Here is a 15,124-nt window from a genome sequence, read left to right as displayed (position 1 = left end):
AGAAACAGGTCATGTATATATCACTATAAGAGTGAAGTTAATAGTGGATCCTTGAAAAAATCATGGTAACATCTTTGAAGAATCCATCACTTGATGTATAGCTCAATACACATTCCAAGGTTAGCTAATTTAGCTGTATAGTGTATAAGTGGGGTCTTCCTAAGAGAATCAATCAAGCAAACTATTCCCTTTAGATCTATTTCTTCTCAGAAGTATTACATTTTCCTCTTTAATACGGAGCTCCGACCCGCCCCACACATAAACACGCCCAAAAAACTTGATCCCTTCAATCAAATAATTCCATTTTAATCAAACTACTGCAAGCAGTCATTTATTCTGAAACAGCATTAGCACTTGCAGCGAATGCAATAATTATCAAGCTAGTTGTTAACTTGTTGATATAAAGCAAGAAGAAAACTTGCTAAAGAAATTTCCTTGTTAATCATCCAAGTATTAGGTAAGGCACAATGCTTTCATATGGAGGAGTACACTGGAACAAGAAAAAAACAAAACAAAATGGCAAGTATTGCAGAGTTGATTGATTGCCTTGTGGTTGTGTAATTCTGAATTACACCCACAACCAGCTGGTGGCGTGCTGTGTTAGAAAGTTTAGAGCCGATTTGACATAAGGCTTTACTTTCTTCCTTATTTGAAGAGTGGATTATTGAGGATATACTAGAAAGCTATACTAAACAGAGAATGGAATTATCAGTTTAGAATAAGATAGTTACTCACCACCAACTCAGGTTTGAAGTTGAGATCAGTCACTTGGAGAGATTAGCAGCAATCAACAAAACTACCACCTGCTGGCTTCCATCATATACATATCATGCGTCGATCGATCAGTCGCTAGCTAGTCCTCTGTGGAAGGTCGACATTCCACCAATTTTCGCAAATTCTTTCTCCAAAGTGTGATCTAACACTCTAGCTACCACAGTTGCCAGAGCTGGAAGTATGATCATTAGCTGCATGGTGTTTTCCTATAAAGTGATACTACTGAAGAATTCAGAGTTCTCATATAATGTTCTACTTTATCCTTCGCCATAGTGGTTTAAAGGAATTGGTCATGCTTAACAACCACATCTTTCTATTCTTATACATTGTTATCTTCTCTTACCCTATGTCTAGTTGGGGTCATGAGAGAGAGGATGGATGGAGTTGAAAGGATGGATGGCTCTCAACCACCGTTTGGTTCAAAAGAGCTTAAGAAAAATGGATGACAAAATAATCCTCATTAATTTTTTTGATAGAACCTTAACACTTCTTCACTCTTTTTTATTAAAAGATAGTTTAGTAAAAATATCAGACAAATATCATCCTTCTTCCCTTTCGTTCTCTCTATACTAAATAGAGAAGAAAACTATTTCTTTCTATTCTTCCATATTTCATCAAATATATGTCCTTTTTCTTATCCATCTTTCCACCAATCCATCATTTGTGCCAAACAAAGGGTTCGTCCTAAACAATAAAACAACCTACGTAAATTTCAAAATGCTGTAACCCATCCCCTAAAACTATAGTATTGTCACACCAAGTGTCGCATAATGTCCATCAACATTTTATTTCATCTTTCCAGCCTACAAAACTTTGCAGCGAAACCTACTAACTTTTTCTATAGACGGTATATAACATAGTTGGACCCTCGTGGTACGGAAGCTTTCATAAGCGAACAAACCTCCGGTCATTTTCCTTGGATCTAAATATATCGATAACTTATCAAATTGGAAGCTTAAAATTTTATAGAAAAAATTGAGAGGATACGAATGAGTTTAGTTGGAAAATTTCCTCGATGTTAATGCCAATGACCTGGATTTGAATCCAAAAAAAAAAAAAAAATTGACACTTTGTTGCACCACTCTATTAACTACTTGGTTCACCTTCCCTCATGGTACGAGAGAAATAGGGCAATTCACTGTACAGCAACTGTCTGCTACCAAAACGCATGGCCACATAAGTGGCCTAACCAAGATGACTTGCATCAATCTCCTCCTACCACCATGGGTGGTGAACCGAGTGAGGGCACATGCGAGGCACGTTCTCGGTACCGACAGGATGTGCCTTGAGGAGGACTCTTCCACGGTGATTGACTAAGTTCGGGGAGTGGACATGTATGGGGTTGACCACCCTCTGCTTTGTAAGATCCGTAGATTGGCCCAGAAGTTTACCTTCTTCCAAGCAGCGCATGTATTTCGAGAGGCAAATAGAGCAGCGGATTGGGTCGCCTCATTTGTATCTCGACACTTTGGAGAGTTCATCTGTACGACACTGACAGTTCTATCCCCTTCTTTATATCTTTTACTTTTTTTTGACTTGGCAGGATGTACTTACGCTAGAGCTATATGAATTTTTACCAAAAAAAAAAAAACGGAATGAGGAATAGACCATGTTGCATGACATCACTCGATCCATAATATATAGGAATGTCTGGAATTTAGCTTGGACGGTTTAATTGGTAATGCCGGTTTTTCCTCGATGGCTTACCCATATCTTGATCTATGGGCTCCATGAAGCTCCTCTTTTTTGATACGTAACACAACAAAAATTTGGCTATAAATATTCACCATCCTATAGCTCATGACATTCTTTGGGTTTGTGAGAGTTCCAATAATCTAATAATGATGTCTCTACGAGCTCTCTCCCCTCTCTTCCTATCTTTCTTCCTCACCCTTTTCCCAAGCAAAGCCGAGCCTTCCGACCACCACCTTCAACCAATCTGCCCCTCAAATCCTCCGGCGGTCTCGGTCCCGGTGTTGCCCTACGACGTGGACCTGCTACAGTTCGCGCTGAACTTGGAACATATCGAGTGTGATTGGTTCTTGTACGGTGCATTTGGCTACGGGCTTGACGCCGTTGACCGAGAGCTCGCCATGGGTGGACCACCTCCAATAGGTGCCATGAAAGCCAATCTTGATCACCTTACACAGCGCATCATTGAGGAGTTTGGCTATCAAGAAGTTGGCCACTTGAGGTCTCTCTCTCTCTCTCTCTCTCTCTCTCTCCTCTGTGCTTGCGCATGTGTCAGTGTGTGTGTTTGCGCATGAGTTATACATATCTAGTATGAATACAACTAATAAAATCAAAAAACAAAATACTACGAAATTGTAGAAAAAATATTCGTGGCAGAAGAATACAAAAAATTTTCCCTTTTTTTCTATTTTTTTTAAACTCGTTGCTCAAAAAAATAGTTTTGCCATTTTTTCTATTTTAGATGGGTAAGAAGTTCTACAATAATGTCTTGAATGTGATATTAGTATAAGTCATTTTCACTTTTTTTTTCTTGAGAGAGAATTGGAATGACATCCCAAAATCAGCCTTGATTTTTTAGCTTATAAAAACAAATATCAAGAAAGCTAACATTTTAGCAGCAAGTATTTATTTCATGCAACAATGAAAAGCCATTTGACAAAATTAAATAGTAAATTTTGCAAGCTAGAGATTGGTATTTATTTCAACCAAGTTTAGCCAACAAGTAAATGAGCAGGTTCGGTGAAGTCTTGACCTGCTCGGAGTCAGATTTCTAAATGGTCCGACTCATTTGCAACCATATCTATTACCAATTCACTAGTTTACACATACATGCAACTAGAATGGACATTCCCTCTTATGTTTTTGTATTGTTTACTATCATTTTTTATGCAACATTTTGCAATTGACATATCTTCTTGTGGTTGATTTTAAGGGCCATCAAATCTACGGTTGGTGGGTTTCCAAGGCCTTTGATAGATCTAAGCGTACACAACTTCGCAAAGATAATGGATGATGCATTTGGATATAATCTGAACCCTCCATTCAATCCATACATCAACAGCCTCAACTACCTGCTGGCCTCCTATATAATACCATACATGGGCCTCGTGGGCTACGTTGGTGCTAACCCAAACATCGAGGGCTTCGTATCAAAAAGGGTAACACACAAACACCGCATGTTGATGCACCTTGTATTATAAATAGAGTTGCTGAACAATATTACAAGTCGCCTTAACTTCCAATAAGATAACATTATCTTATATACTTATATTGTTCCAATTGGAAAGAAGAAAGATTTTTCTCAACTCACTCAACTCAAATCTCTCAAAAGAAAATTAGAAAAAGATGGAAGAACGGTAAAAGTAGGGCTTCAGTCCCCTTTTCTTTTTCATTGATAATTTATACTCCTGGATCATATACTAAATCTGCTATTGTATGCAATATGATTGATAAAATCAAGAAAAACATAGTATTGTCGCTTAGACAAGACTGAAGTATGTAACACCTCAATCTGTTGTTGCACTGATTGAACCTTCTATTTGACTCACACCCAATTAGGTTCTTGGTAAGCTCATGGCAAACTGAAATCAGAGAAACACCAAGTTTAATTGAAGAAGTATACAACTATTTGCTCATAAAGCTAATATATACCTGCCTATCTAATTACTAATTAAATATGGGCAGCTATATCCCATTTGCACTCTTAATCATCAGCAGAGAGTTGGAATCATAGTCACCAGACTGGACATGGGGACTGTGAATTCTAGATGAAATGAATACAATCAGGTAACTCCTGATGTTATAAAAAACTCACAATTACTGATATATCTTACTTCACACTTATGGTAAATTAAAACATACACCGGTAGCCATGCTAAAATGCTTCTATGCTTCAAACTAGAATATAAGGCAACACTAGGCAAATTGAGCTCTAATCATGATACAAATAACATGTCACTGGGTTTTCATGCAGCTTTTAGCAGGCTTATTAGCAGTTGAAGCCGGGCAAGATGCAGTAATAAGAGCTCTGCTCTATGAGCGAGCCAAAGAGCTAGTCCCAACTTACAACATCACAGTTGCTGAGTTTACCATCCGCATATCGAACCTAAGAAATGAACTGGCAAAGTGTGGGATCAAAGATGAAGGTCTCATCGTCCCCGTCGAGCTAGGAGCAGAGAGCAGGATATGCAGTAACATCATATCAGCCAACGATAACTCGCTCGCTTACAGACGAACCCCTGCCGAGATCCTCAGAGTTGTGTATGGAACTGGCAATGAGCACCAACCTGGTGGTTTCCTGCCCAAAGGAGGGAGTGGAAAAATTGCCAGAGAACTTCTGCAGGGAGCTTAGGAGAATTCTTGTATCATATACTTGTGTATCTTGTGACTCATAAAGGGTTGGTTGAATGATATGTAGAAACTAAATTACACTTATAGTTTCCTGTATAAGATATCTTATGAAGTTAATCTTCTTTTACATAGCTAAAGAAAATCTTCCAGTTGCTCTGAAAGCGTCGCATGTAAAATCAACCGACCATGCATCAAAAACTAGTTGCCTTTTATCTGGAATTCAGAGAGAAAACTCACTCTTGGTTGGTAGATAAATTGAAATTAACTTCACCTACGAAACACCTTGGACATAAATTAAATAAATCTCCTTGTGACCAAATATGCCAAAAAAATGAAACAATAGTTGCTAGTTTTGACCTACCAAGCACAAAACATTACTGGAAATCAAGCATTGCCTCTGTTTGCTAGTTTAAAATCGAATATGTTTTGCCGCTTAAATTAATTATTTTCTTAATATTTGGTAACAAAAGTAAAATAGATCACTAAATTTCACAAGTAAACTTAAAAAAACAGCAATGTGTTAATATCTACATGATTAATCTTCTCCAAAAGTTCCATTGAGATGCCATATCAAGCACATAATGGGCACTCAAATTACTTGCCTTCTATTGTTCGGTAACAGAAGTAAACCAAATAGCTAAATCTTACAAGTAAACAATAAAATCGGATGTGCTAATGTCCATATGAATAATCTCCAAATGTTGTGACAAGATGCCATACCAGCACATACCGTGAGTGAGATCATGGATTTAGCTTTGCTCAATTTTCCAAACACGAATAAACTGTGATTCACGGAGTAAGAGGAGTACAACTTAGTAACATATTTGGTGAAAATATTACTGAAGATATTGAATATGTCTAGTAGGCCAACAAATATAACTAAATTAATATCAGAAGCCACCTGAGCGACAGTATTACCACTTCTTGGCTGCACTTGAGCTCATTCAAAGACTTCAAGTGACTCGGAAACTTCTTTTACAACTTGAAGCCCCATTTCCCCAAAATCTCAATTGCAACATGCTACGATAATCATAATCCTTTATGAAACTCCCTTAAAACACTCAGATAGAAAAGTTTAATATAAAAGTTGTAATAAGAATTAACCAATGAATAAAGAAATAAAAGAAGCGATTAAATTCTCAGGATTTCTTCAAAGCTCTGGAAATACTTATAATTTGTTATAGATCGATGATGGCAGAGCAGTCATTGCCATGAACATAGCAGCAACTAGCATATTGCAAACCCTAACAGTAGCCACAGCTTGACTCAAATAAATTAAAAGGAAGTACCGGTTCTAACAATAACCCCTAACAATCACATACTGATTTGTAAGAGGGGAGATCCTATCCACTGCACGGAGGTGACCAAAGTAACATCAGCAATCGACTAGACCACACAGGCCCAAGGGCACAAACAGCTACGTTTTGGCAGAAGGATAACAGATGAGAAAGCATCAATGCTACCAAGTTCAACTGATTTAATCATCATAGAGCAGCTAAAAAAACAAGCTAACCAAGAAACCACTTTAATAGTCATGAAAGTATGAGCAGATATAATCAAATATTAATAAGTAAAAACCAAGCACCATCTGGCTGTTGATTGAATTTAAGAGAACTAGGCTTGATATCCCTATTTCAAAGCAAACAAAATTTGGAAATTTGACACCATCAACTAAAAGGACTCAAAACATCCCCCCTTACACGTCCACAAAGAATATCTGAGTATCCCTGACAAAATATGGAAGCATGCTAAATGATCAGGCAGTAGCAGCAGTACCAGATGCAGCAAGCCGTTTCCTAGCCTCCTCGATGATGCTGAGCTTGATACCCTTGCCTTTGGGAAGAGAAACCCATGGCTTTGTCCCCTTGCCAACGGTGAAAACATTGCCAATGCGAGTTGCAAACTCGTGACCAAGTGCGTCTTGGAGGTGGATAGTCTCAAAACTACCCTTGTGCTTCTCCCTGTTCTTGATAACACCCACACGTCCCCTGTTCCTTCCACCAGTCACCATGACAACATTTCCAACATCAAACTTAATGAAGTCGGCGATCTTGTTAGTCTCCAGATCAAGCTTAATGGTGTCGTTAGATTTAATCAGGGGGTCTGGATAACGAATGGTGCGGCCATCGTATGTATTCAGATAAGGAATGCCTTTCTGACCAAATTGAACAGACCGAACCTTGCATAGCTTGAACTGAAAGATGACAAAAACAAAGAATTATTAAGGCAGTACACAACAAAAACCATTGGCTACAACATAAGTTTAATCAATAGACTCCCAGTGCATCATATGAAAAATTCATAGCTCAGTAATTTCAGCAAGATCAAGGGAATGGCTTCTAGAATACAAAATGTATTTAACATAGGTCTGCAATAGTTTTATGAGCAGCTATAAGTTAAAGCAATTGATTGATTAAAAAATAACACAAATTAAAATCACCTCAGCACCAATGAAAGAGCAAAAGAATATATTATAGTAGTTGAAAAAGTTCAAGACTAGTGAGTGCAGATCAACAGGCAATTTCTATTGATAGAATATAGTGCCCAAGAAAGCAAGAACATCTTTGTTGATTAACACAGGAAACTTATGTGTGTGTGTGTGTGAGAGAGAGAGAGAGAGAGAGAAGAGGGTTATCTTCTTCCCTTTTTTTGGGGGAGGGGTGTGGGTTGAAGAGAAAATAGTGATTTCTGTTGATCGTTCAGCAACCATGAACTACCTAGATATCATGACGGTGCATTAATGCATACAACAAAACTGTAGAAAAAAAAATAAAGACCTTAGCCTCCTCATCCCTGACCGAGTGGAGACGGAATCGCCCCTTGGTGTCATAGAGGAGCCGAAAGTTCTCATTAGTCTTAGGTATTGACACAACATCTGCAAATTACAAAATAGAACAGCATAGAGATAACAAATATGATTTATATTTCCTAGACAATACAACAGAAATTTTTATGACAAAATATAGCTGATCAATATGCGCACCCATGAAACCAGCTGGATAGGTCCTGTCGGTCTTGACCTTTCCATCAACCATTACATGTCTTTGCATCAGAATTGCAATGACTTCACGGTAAGTAAGAGCATACTTCAACCTATTCCTTAAGATCAGAATGAGGGGCAAACACTCCCTTGCTTTGTGAGGGCCAGAAGATGGCTTGGGGGCCTAATAAATAACAACTTTATACAGTAAGAAGCAAGGGGATGACAATTTAGTAATATTTTTTTCTGAGGAGAAAAAGACATTGCATGTTGTTGACTTACAAAGGCACCACCAAGCTTGTCCAGCATCCAATGCTTTGGGGCATTAAGCCTCTTCAGATGCTTCTTCAATCCCCTTGCCTGAAGTTAAATAAGCATGAAGTAAGGTCAGCAACAAAATTAAAAATGAGCACTGTATTTATCACTTCAAATTGGGCAAGCACTTTGATAGTGAGGGTTTGCTCATCGGAAATGATTGGAAGCTTGAAGTTGAACCCACAAGAGATAAGGTGCCTGACTTCTACTACATACAAACTAGCAGAATAACTTTTACATTGTGCTTTCATGCCAAAAAAAACAAACTATCCAAAAAAACAAACTAGTATTTTGCAACCAACATTATGAAAAGGAAACAATCAAGCTGCAAGTAAAACTAGACAAAAAAGATATTTGCCCCACAAATTCCATCTTTTTCTATTTCTAAGAACAAGCTGGTACAGCTCAAAATCGAACAATTACTGGAACATTGTCAAAATGTCAACCTTGCTTGTAAAAATCTTGCATTTTCCAATTAATATTCCGGTACCACATAGTGGAGAATGAATCCTATAATATGCACAGACTACAGATAATCTTCAACTGGAAGCCTATATGGCGAACCAAGGGCTAAAAACAGCAGTCGAAAAAGCGACCCATTATCTTACCTATCAACAGCAGCTGAAAGGAAGCTAATGTTCCAGTATGAATTAGTTGAAAAGGAAGAAGCCTCAGCCAGAATTCATTGTGGGTTGGTCATTCAAAAAAATAAGTTTCCAGGTGATATTTGGAAGTATTCATCCAGATGCATTATACAGAGAACTGATAACAGTTTCAGGTTTCAAATGAGTGAAAAAAGGATCAAGTTTTGAGCATGTTGTCTTGATAAATGAAAAACTGGAAGGACCAGAATTGGTACTGGGTTTAGATTAACAGACAGTTATGCAACAGAATATACTCAGACATCGTGGTCCATCAGCATGCAAAGTTATCACTGAGTAACTACATTTGAAAAAATAAAAAATAAAGTTCAGTTGAGAAAAGTTAAACCTAAAACAACGATTTATGCTAGCATCTATTGCTTAAAAAAGTCGAGCGCAGTAGATAATAATATGATTGGTGTATATCAATCTGTGGCATATTTTGACAGACCTAAAACAAAAAAGTTTTAGCCCAGAGGTGAATGTTTTGCTTGTAGCAGCCTGGTATCAGCTTGACGACATAATAACATAAATCCTAGGGTGTGCAATTCATACCAATAATGAAACAGGTCCATCATTTTTTCCGAAATCTTAAAGTAATGCACACAAATGGAATTTATTTTTTTATAATCTTTTTATTTATTTTTCCAAATTTTAAGATAGCTAGATACAAAACATGAGGTTACATATCCAAGAACATCATTCGCCAAGCTGAATTCACACTCCAATCTCCAAACTGCCATAAAAGCTCCCTCTTTTTCTGCTTTAGTTCCAATATAATTTCACATGAGATTCTTTTTCAAGGATGTTTAAATAGAGTGAAAACTTATGGATCCTCGCAGAAACTCGCAAACAAATAAACAAATTTTCATGAACGGATCCTTACTACAGCTCCAACTCTATTTTTCCAATCTAAAATCAAAACGTCCAAGCAAAAAAAACAAAAAAAAAACTTTTTTTTGCTGCTAAAAACCCTACATTGTCATCTCCCACTAGATCGCAAAAAGAATTAACTCAAAAACCTTCAAAGAACCAGAAACAAAAATCTAAATCAAGTGGGAAATCCTTGTAAACCCTAACCCTTGATCGAGACCAAAAGAGGGGAAAAGGAGCGAAATCATAACATTAAACTCCATCAAGTAGCACAAATAACATCACTACATTCACGAGGAGACTGGAATCGAACCATTTTTGTTCTAGATCTCCGCCTTCTCCTCCTGCTGCAAGAGCTCGAAGTCGCGCGGAGATCCCCTTCGGCTCTCGGAAAGCGAGGGAAGAGGCAAAACCCAGCGAGGAACCCGTATATAAAACTCTTAGGGTTTATTACATCGGTCTCAAATTACGAGATTGCCCTGGAATTCGCTTGCCGTCAAACCCCATATCGACCGTCCAGATGCCAACCATCATTTGGACCGGGTCCAAGAGGACAATCGATTGGTTTCTTTTTTTTTTTATTTTATTTTTTTTATTTTTTTTATTTTTTTTTTTAACAACGATGGCTCGCACCTTAGGATTGTGGATGCAACCAACAAAATCCAAAAATAATAAATTAAAAAAAAATCCTGCACTATATCACGCTTCCTCCAAATAAAATCTTTAGAATGGTGAGCCGCATAAAAAGCAACCTAGTCATCGATTGGATTTGTTGGAGAGTACGTCTTCTCCAAAAATGGACTCGGCCAGTCGTGGAGTCAATTCATGATTTTTTCGTCCAAAACTTTAGCCAAATTCGCGGCCCAACCCTTATCTTTTTTCAAGCATAAAATCTTGAAATTTTGTTCCTAAGCATGCATTTGAATAAACAACTTTAGGGATATCTCACCAATTCTTGGCAGAGAAGATGAACATTAAATCATATGTGTTGTCAAGCCCTTCTCATATGTAATTAATTAAGCTTAGGTATAAGCTATGAAAGTTCTCTCTCTTTCTCTCTCTATACATCCATACACACACACACACACACACACACACATACATGTGCACCCTCATTCCTGCTGCCCCATGATAATCGCTTGCAACTTTTAATAAACATAAAAACTTCATGCAAAAAAAGATTAAAAATTTTGTACTTGTTGGCTAAGGTATGTGCAGAGATTACATTCCATCAGCGAATGGAATATTGTTAATCATCTCTTAACCAATCGTAATCATTGACATGTCTCTTATGATTTAGGAGAAAGAGTAGCTATTGATCTCTTGACTTTCAAGAGAAATATATTATCGATCAATGCTGAGGAATAATGTTATGAATTACAACGGGCAGGAGCATCATCATCACTTTACCTAATCAATACGATAACAGATATTCAGATGAAGACCACCAGTAGTTCTTTCAAAAGTGGAGCACCAAATCATCCAATCCTAATGATAAGTGGAATAGATGTCTGCCAAGTTTGACCAATAATGTTTGACCATATCAAATTATAAAATAAAGTTCAGCAAAATCAAAAATAAATTAGGCGATATGTTTAGTCTTCAAAGTTAAGCAAATCTTCCTCCCAAGACAAAAATCAGAGGATAACCAATTGCTTCATCATTATGGAGGGGTGAAAGAGTTGCTAAATGACCTAATTACTCTATTGTAGCCTAAGGATTCCACGTCGGATCCCGAGGGCTAAAATAACAACTCCTAACTTTTGAATTAAGAAACTTGAGTGCGACACTGGACTCAATGCACCTTGGTGTCTTGTACTGATTGATTGAGCTACCTTGGCTAATGAATATGTCCATCAAGGCTTCAAAAGTGCCAGCCTCAACCAAGCGAATTTCCAACGGTCCCACGGACTTATCATGCGACCGACAACGTCGATAGACATAGTCAAGCGATTCTTCAATGGCTATACAACAATCTTGGAGAAGGTGATCATCCAGTGTCATTGTTTGGCTTGTGTCATCAGAGGTGCATTTGATCTCCCAAAAGAGCACGTAGTGTCCAGGAATAGTGGATGTCTCTGCGTAGCTAGTGTACTCTACAAGAAGGTAATTGTTAGCTTCCAAGAGTTTCTTTGAAGTTGTTATACTCTTATGGAGGTCTTCTTCATTAGTCTTGTCGTTATCCACACTAAGCACAACATTTCTCCGGCAAATAAACTTGAACTGAGGAGCATTATTGTGGAAGCCACTAACTTGGAGCACATCTCCAATCCTGTACCTATAGAGTCCTGTGCTAAAGCAAGGTTCATAAGATAATGAGCCAAGACTATATAAATCTACCATATTATTATAATCTAACTATTCAAACTAAATGAGGCATTAAAGAAATTTAGTTTCAATTTATCTTAGTTGCACCGATTCTCGCCTCTGATTCGGCATGCATGCATGCGTCCGGTGCAATCTTAGACGAAAGATAAGAGTTCATAGCTAGTAAATCTTAAAGAATATTTATCAAAAATTAAAGGAAATCGAACTAATCTGACCTATTAATCCTTCATTTACTTCAGCTTACCGGCAAACGTGGTGACGACGAGCTCGTAGTAGCATCCAATCTTGACATCAACCAAGCCCACCACCTTGTCATTCTCCACCTCCTTCAGTTGATCCAAGCCCAAGCCATCCTCCAAGGGTATGAACTCGAAGTAGCCCATGTTGGGTACCAGAGTGTAGGAGACCTCCATTGGATCGCACAGGGGCCTCAGATTCACACCGAAGTAGCACTCCGAGGAGGCATACATGACGCACACCAGAGGTATCTTCGCATCACTGTAGAACTCGAGCATTGGAATGTACTGCGCCATGGACCCCGTTAGCACTGCCTCGAGGTACTTAGCCTTAGGCCACAGCCGGCAGATGATTCCCTTCCACGATCCACTGCTGCAGATGGCTTCGATCTCGTCGGCGAGCGTCGGGTTCGGCGATGCGAGCAAGGCCGACATCGCCGACCGGCATTCCTGGTCGGTGATGGCGGAATTCAGCCGGCCGGAACGTATGTCGTTGGCCAAGTCGGGCCAGTGGCACTCGAGGAAGCTGATGGAGCGGAGGAAGGCGGAGGCGAAGACTGCGCCGAGGCGGAGGACGTGGTGGCGGTGGACGAGGCCGGCGAGGAGCTGGCAGTACATGCTCTGGTGGCTGTCGGGGCAGAGGATGGCAGCGTCGGGGCTGGTGTAGTCATTGAAAGCATCTCGAGGGCGCTGCCGGAAGTGGCGGCTCTTGTAGTAGCTGGTGAGGACCGGCCGGGCGGGCATGCCGCAAGGCGTCGGAATTTCGGCCTTGACGAAGAGGAGGTACATGGCCTTGCCTTTGTCCAGCCCTGGGATGTGCCTGAGGAGATGGATTTGGATAGCAAAGCAGCAGGTTATTTTGTTGAGCCGCTTGGATAGCACAAGTTTCAGTGGAATCCATGAACATGATGCTAAGTATTAGATCTTGCTTTATTAACATTAGAATGGCCCAAAATCACTTGCTTGTGACAACCAATTTTACTACTGACAAAGGCTTCAAGGTGGCATCTTGTTTCCAGGAGGTCAAGAAGTTAAGGGGCCTTATGCATTAAAACTTTCAAGGTAGTAGAGAAAGAGAGAGAGAGAGAGAGAGAGAGAGAGAGAGAGAGAAAGTAACTGTTGTAATGGATTGAGCCAAGATTTGCTAAGCATCTAGGCCAGCTTTTGTTTCTTAGAAACCAAGAGCAAACAATTTGTAGTACCAAGTGCGTCTGTAACATCTAATAATTGTGTGATTTGGTTTGCTGAAAGATATTCTTACTGGTTCATAATGGGCATGATGAGGTTGTAAAGATAGGTTCTGCGGTCAATATCCTCTGCAATAGATGGCATCAACCTTGGCTCCCCACCAGAAGTCCCTGAGCTGCATGCAAATCATACACTTCAAAAACCTCGGCATGGTAGACTTTTAAGATCGATTTGCTAAGGTAGAACTTTGTAATGTTATTTTACAGAAAATTTAGGACACAATAGCAGAGCACCAGGATTTGAAATAAATGGCAATTTATTTCAAAAAAAATCACTTGTTTTAAAAAAAATTGAGCTATGATATAGGACAAGTTTAGTGAATGAAATAATAAAAGAAGTTGAAATATTATACTTTGGAGATAATCAAAAAAACAAGATGAGGGTTTTGGACAATTACTAGAATTTTGTGACTACCCTCACCGGGCAGCCTGCAGGGGAAAAACGGGCTGTGGGGGGCCTCCACAAAGACCACACACAAGCCAGTATGCTAAAACAAATGTGGATCTGGATGGGACTATTGTGATTAAGACTGGATGTGTTTTTATCTAAGGTGGGGATTCTCCTGCTGCAATCAACCTTGTGTTCTGGACCCCAAGGAACCATATGCAGTGGTCTCTCTAGGCCAAGTTAAAAGAGATGCCACAAAGAGTTGGTGTTTAGACCATCACTGCACCATACTATGACAGAGAAATGGAGGGGTAGAGAGAATGCACCTTATCAACATCTCTGTAATTGGGCAGCCAGATATGATGGAAGAATCCTCGCCATTAGCAATCCTCTGTATGTATGGCTGGATTTCATCATACGTGATCACCGGCACCCTGCGCTTGTACTCGGCAACATCTGTAGATCCCTCCATATACTTGTTCAAGTACTCAGTGGCTCTATTTCTTGTAAGGATCTCCTTCAAGATCATCTCTTGGACTTCTCTGGCATTCGTCGTCAACCTTTCAAGCTCTCGAAGTGCATTCTCTCCTTTGTATTCCAACATCTTCCCATCCATATCTCAATAAAGCAAAAGGATAATATGGATGTTAACAGAGAAAGGAAGGCTAAAACCGCAAGGTGATGAGTATAGAGTCTTGTTGGTGCTTATATAATGTGAGTGGATAAAAGTAGCAGCTTATCTTCTTCTTTTCTTGGTGAATCTGCCGAATTCCAGCCAATCTGGCAATGCAACTCCAGTGGGTGGAGGACCCATGGACTTTTTCGACAGGACAGCATGTTTCCATACTTGTAGAACTTCCACAATTAATTTTACTATTCTATGATATCCTTGCATGCGAGGTAAACTTTGAAATGCTCTATAACCACAAAGTCTTTTTGCTCATCTGACATGGAGCTCCACCATGGAAATTTGTTTCATGTCCTCATGATGATTTTAAGACTAAGGTTTCCTTATCTGC

The 15,124-nt window shown here is 39.2% G+C and overlaps 3 protein-coding genes across 3 annotated transcripts; 1 reads left to right on the top strand and 2 right to left on the bottom strand.

Annotated features, from left to right (window-relative positions):
- The first annotated feature begins 2,573 nt into the window (after nt 1-2,573).
- On the top strand, nt 2,574-5,254 carry LOC103707278 (desiccation-related protein PCC13-62-like). Its single transcript, XM_017842849.2, has 3 exons — nt 2,574-2,968; nt 3,680-3,905; nt 4,721-5,254. The coding sequence occupies exons 1-3, from the start codon at nt 2,616-2,618 to the stop codon at nt 5,096-5,098; spliced, it is 957 nt and encodes a 318-aa protein (XP_017698338.1). The 5' UTR covers nt 2,574-2,615; the 3' UTR covers nt 5,099-5,254.
- A 1,352-nt stretch (nt 5,255-6,606) lies between these two features.
- Nucleotides 6,607-10,317, bottom strand: LOC103707279 (40S ribosomal protein S4-3). The gene is made up of 5 exons (XM_008791703.4): nt 10,220-10,317; nt 8,360-8,437; nt 8,081-8,261; nt 7,875-7,972; nt 6,607-7,291 (listed from the first exon to the last, which is right to left on the bottom strand). The coding sequence occupies exons 1-5, from the start codon at nt 10,220-10,222 to the stop codon at nt 6,854-6,856; spliced, it is 798 nt and encodes a 265-aa protein (XP_008789925.2). The 5' UTR covers nt 10,223-10,317; the 3' UTR covers nt 6,607-6,853.
- Nucleotides 10,318-11,451: 1,134 nt separating this feature from the next.
- Nucleotides 11,452-14,797, bottom strand: LOC103707277 (probable indole-3-acetic acid-amido synthetase GH3.11). The gene is made up of 4 exons (XM_008791701.4): nt 14,432-14,797; nt 13,732-13,833; nt 12,479-13,290; nt 11,452-12,194 (listed from the first exon to the last, which is right to left on the bottom strand). Exons 1-4 carry the CDS (start codon nt 14,719-14,721, stop codon nt 11,620-11,622), a joined length of 1,779 nt encoding a protein of 592 aa, XP_008789923.1. The 5' UTR covers nt 14,722-14,797; the 3' UTR covers nt 11,452-11,619.
- Nucleotides 14,798-15,124: the final 327 nt, after the last annotated feature.

Source organism: Phoenix dactylifera, chromosome 13, assembly GCF_009389715.1.
Source record: "Phoenix dactylifera cultivar Barhee BC4 chromosome 13, palm_55x_up_171113_PBpolish2nd_filt_p, whole genome shotgun sequence".
Lineage (NCBI taxonomy): Eukaryota > Viridiplantae > Streptophyta > Magnoliopsida > Arecales > Arecaceae > Phoenix > Phoenix dactylifera.
This window is presented reverse-complemented; position numbering and strand designations above follow the sequence as displayed.

Coding starts and splice junctions, on each gene's coding strand:
- LOC103707277 (XM_008791701.4), bottom strand. CDS start 14,721: ATGGATGGGAAGATGTTGGAATACAAAGGAGAGAATGCACTTCGAGAG. Junction 13,834..14,431: donor ATTACAGAGATGTTGATAAG/GTGCATTCTCTC, acceptor ATTTGCATGCAG/CTCAGGGACTTCTGGTGGGG. Junction 12,195..12,478: donor CGTCGTCACCACGTTTGCCG/GTAAGCTGAAGT, acceptor GCTTTAGCACAG/GACTCTATAGGTACAGGATT.
- LOC103707278 (XM_017842849.2), top strand. CDS start 2,616: ATGATGTCTCTACGAGCTCTCTCCCCTCTCTTCCTATCTTTCTTCCTC. Junction 2,969..3,679: donor CAAGAAGTTGGCCACTTGAG/GTCTCTCTCTCT, acceptor GTTGATTTTAAG/GGCCATCAAATCTACGGTTG. Junction 3,906..4,720: donor AGGGCTTCGTATCAAAAAGG/GTAACACACAAA, acceptor GTTTTCATGCAG/CTTTTAGCAGGCTTATTAGC.
- LOC103707279 (XM_008791703.4), bottom strand. Junction 8,262..8,359: donor ACAAGCTTGGTGGTGCCTTT/GTAAGTCAACAA, acceptor GTTATTTATTAG/GCCCCCAAGCCATCTTCTGG. Junction 7,292..7,874: donor TCAGGGATGAGGAGGCTAAG/GTCTTTATTTTT, acceptor GTCATCTTTCAG/TTCAAGCTATGCAAGGTTCG.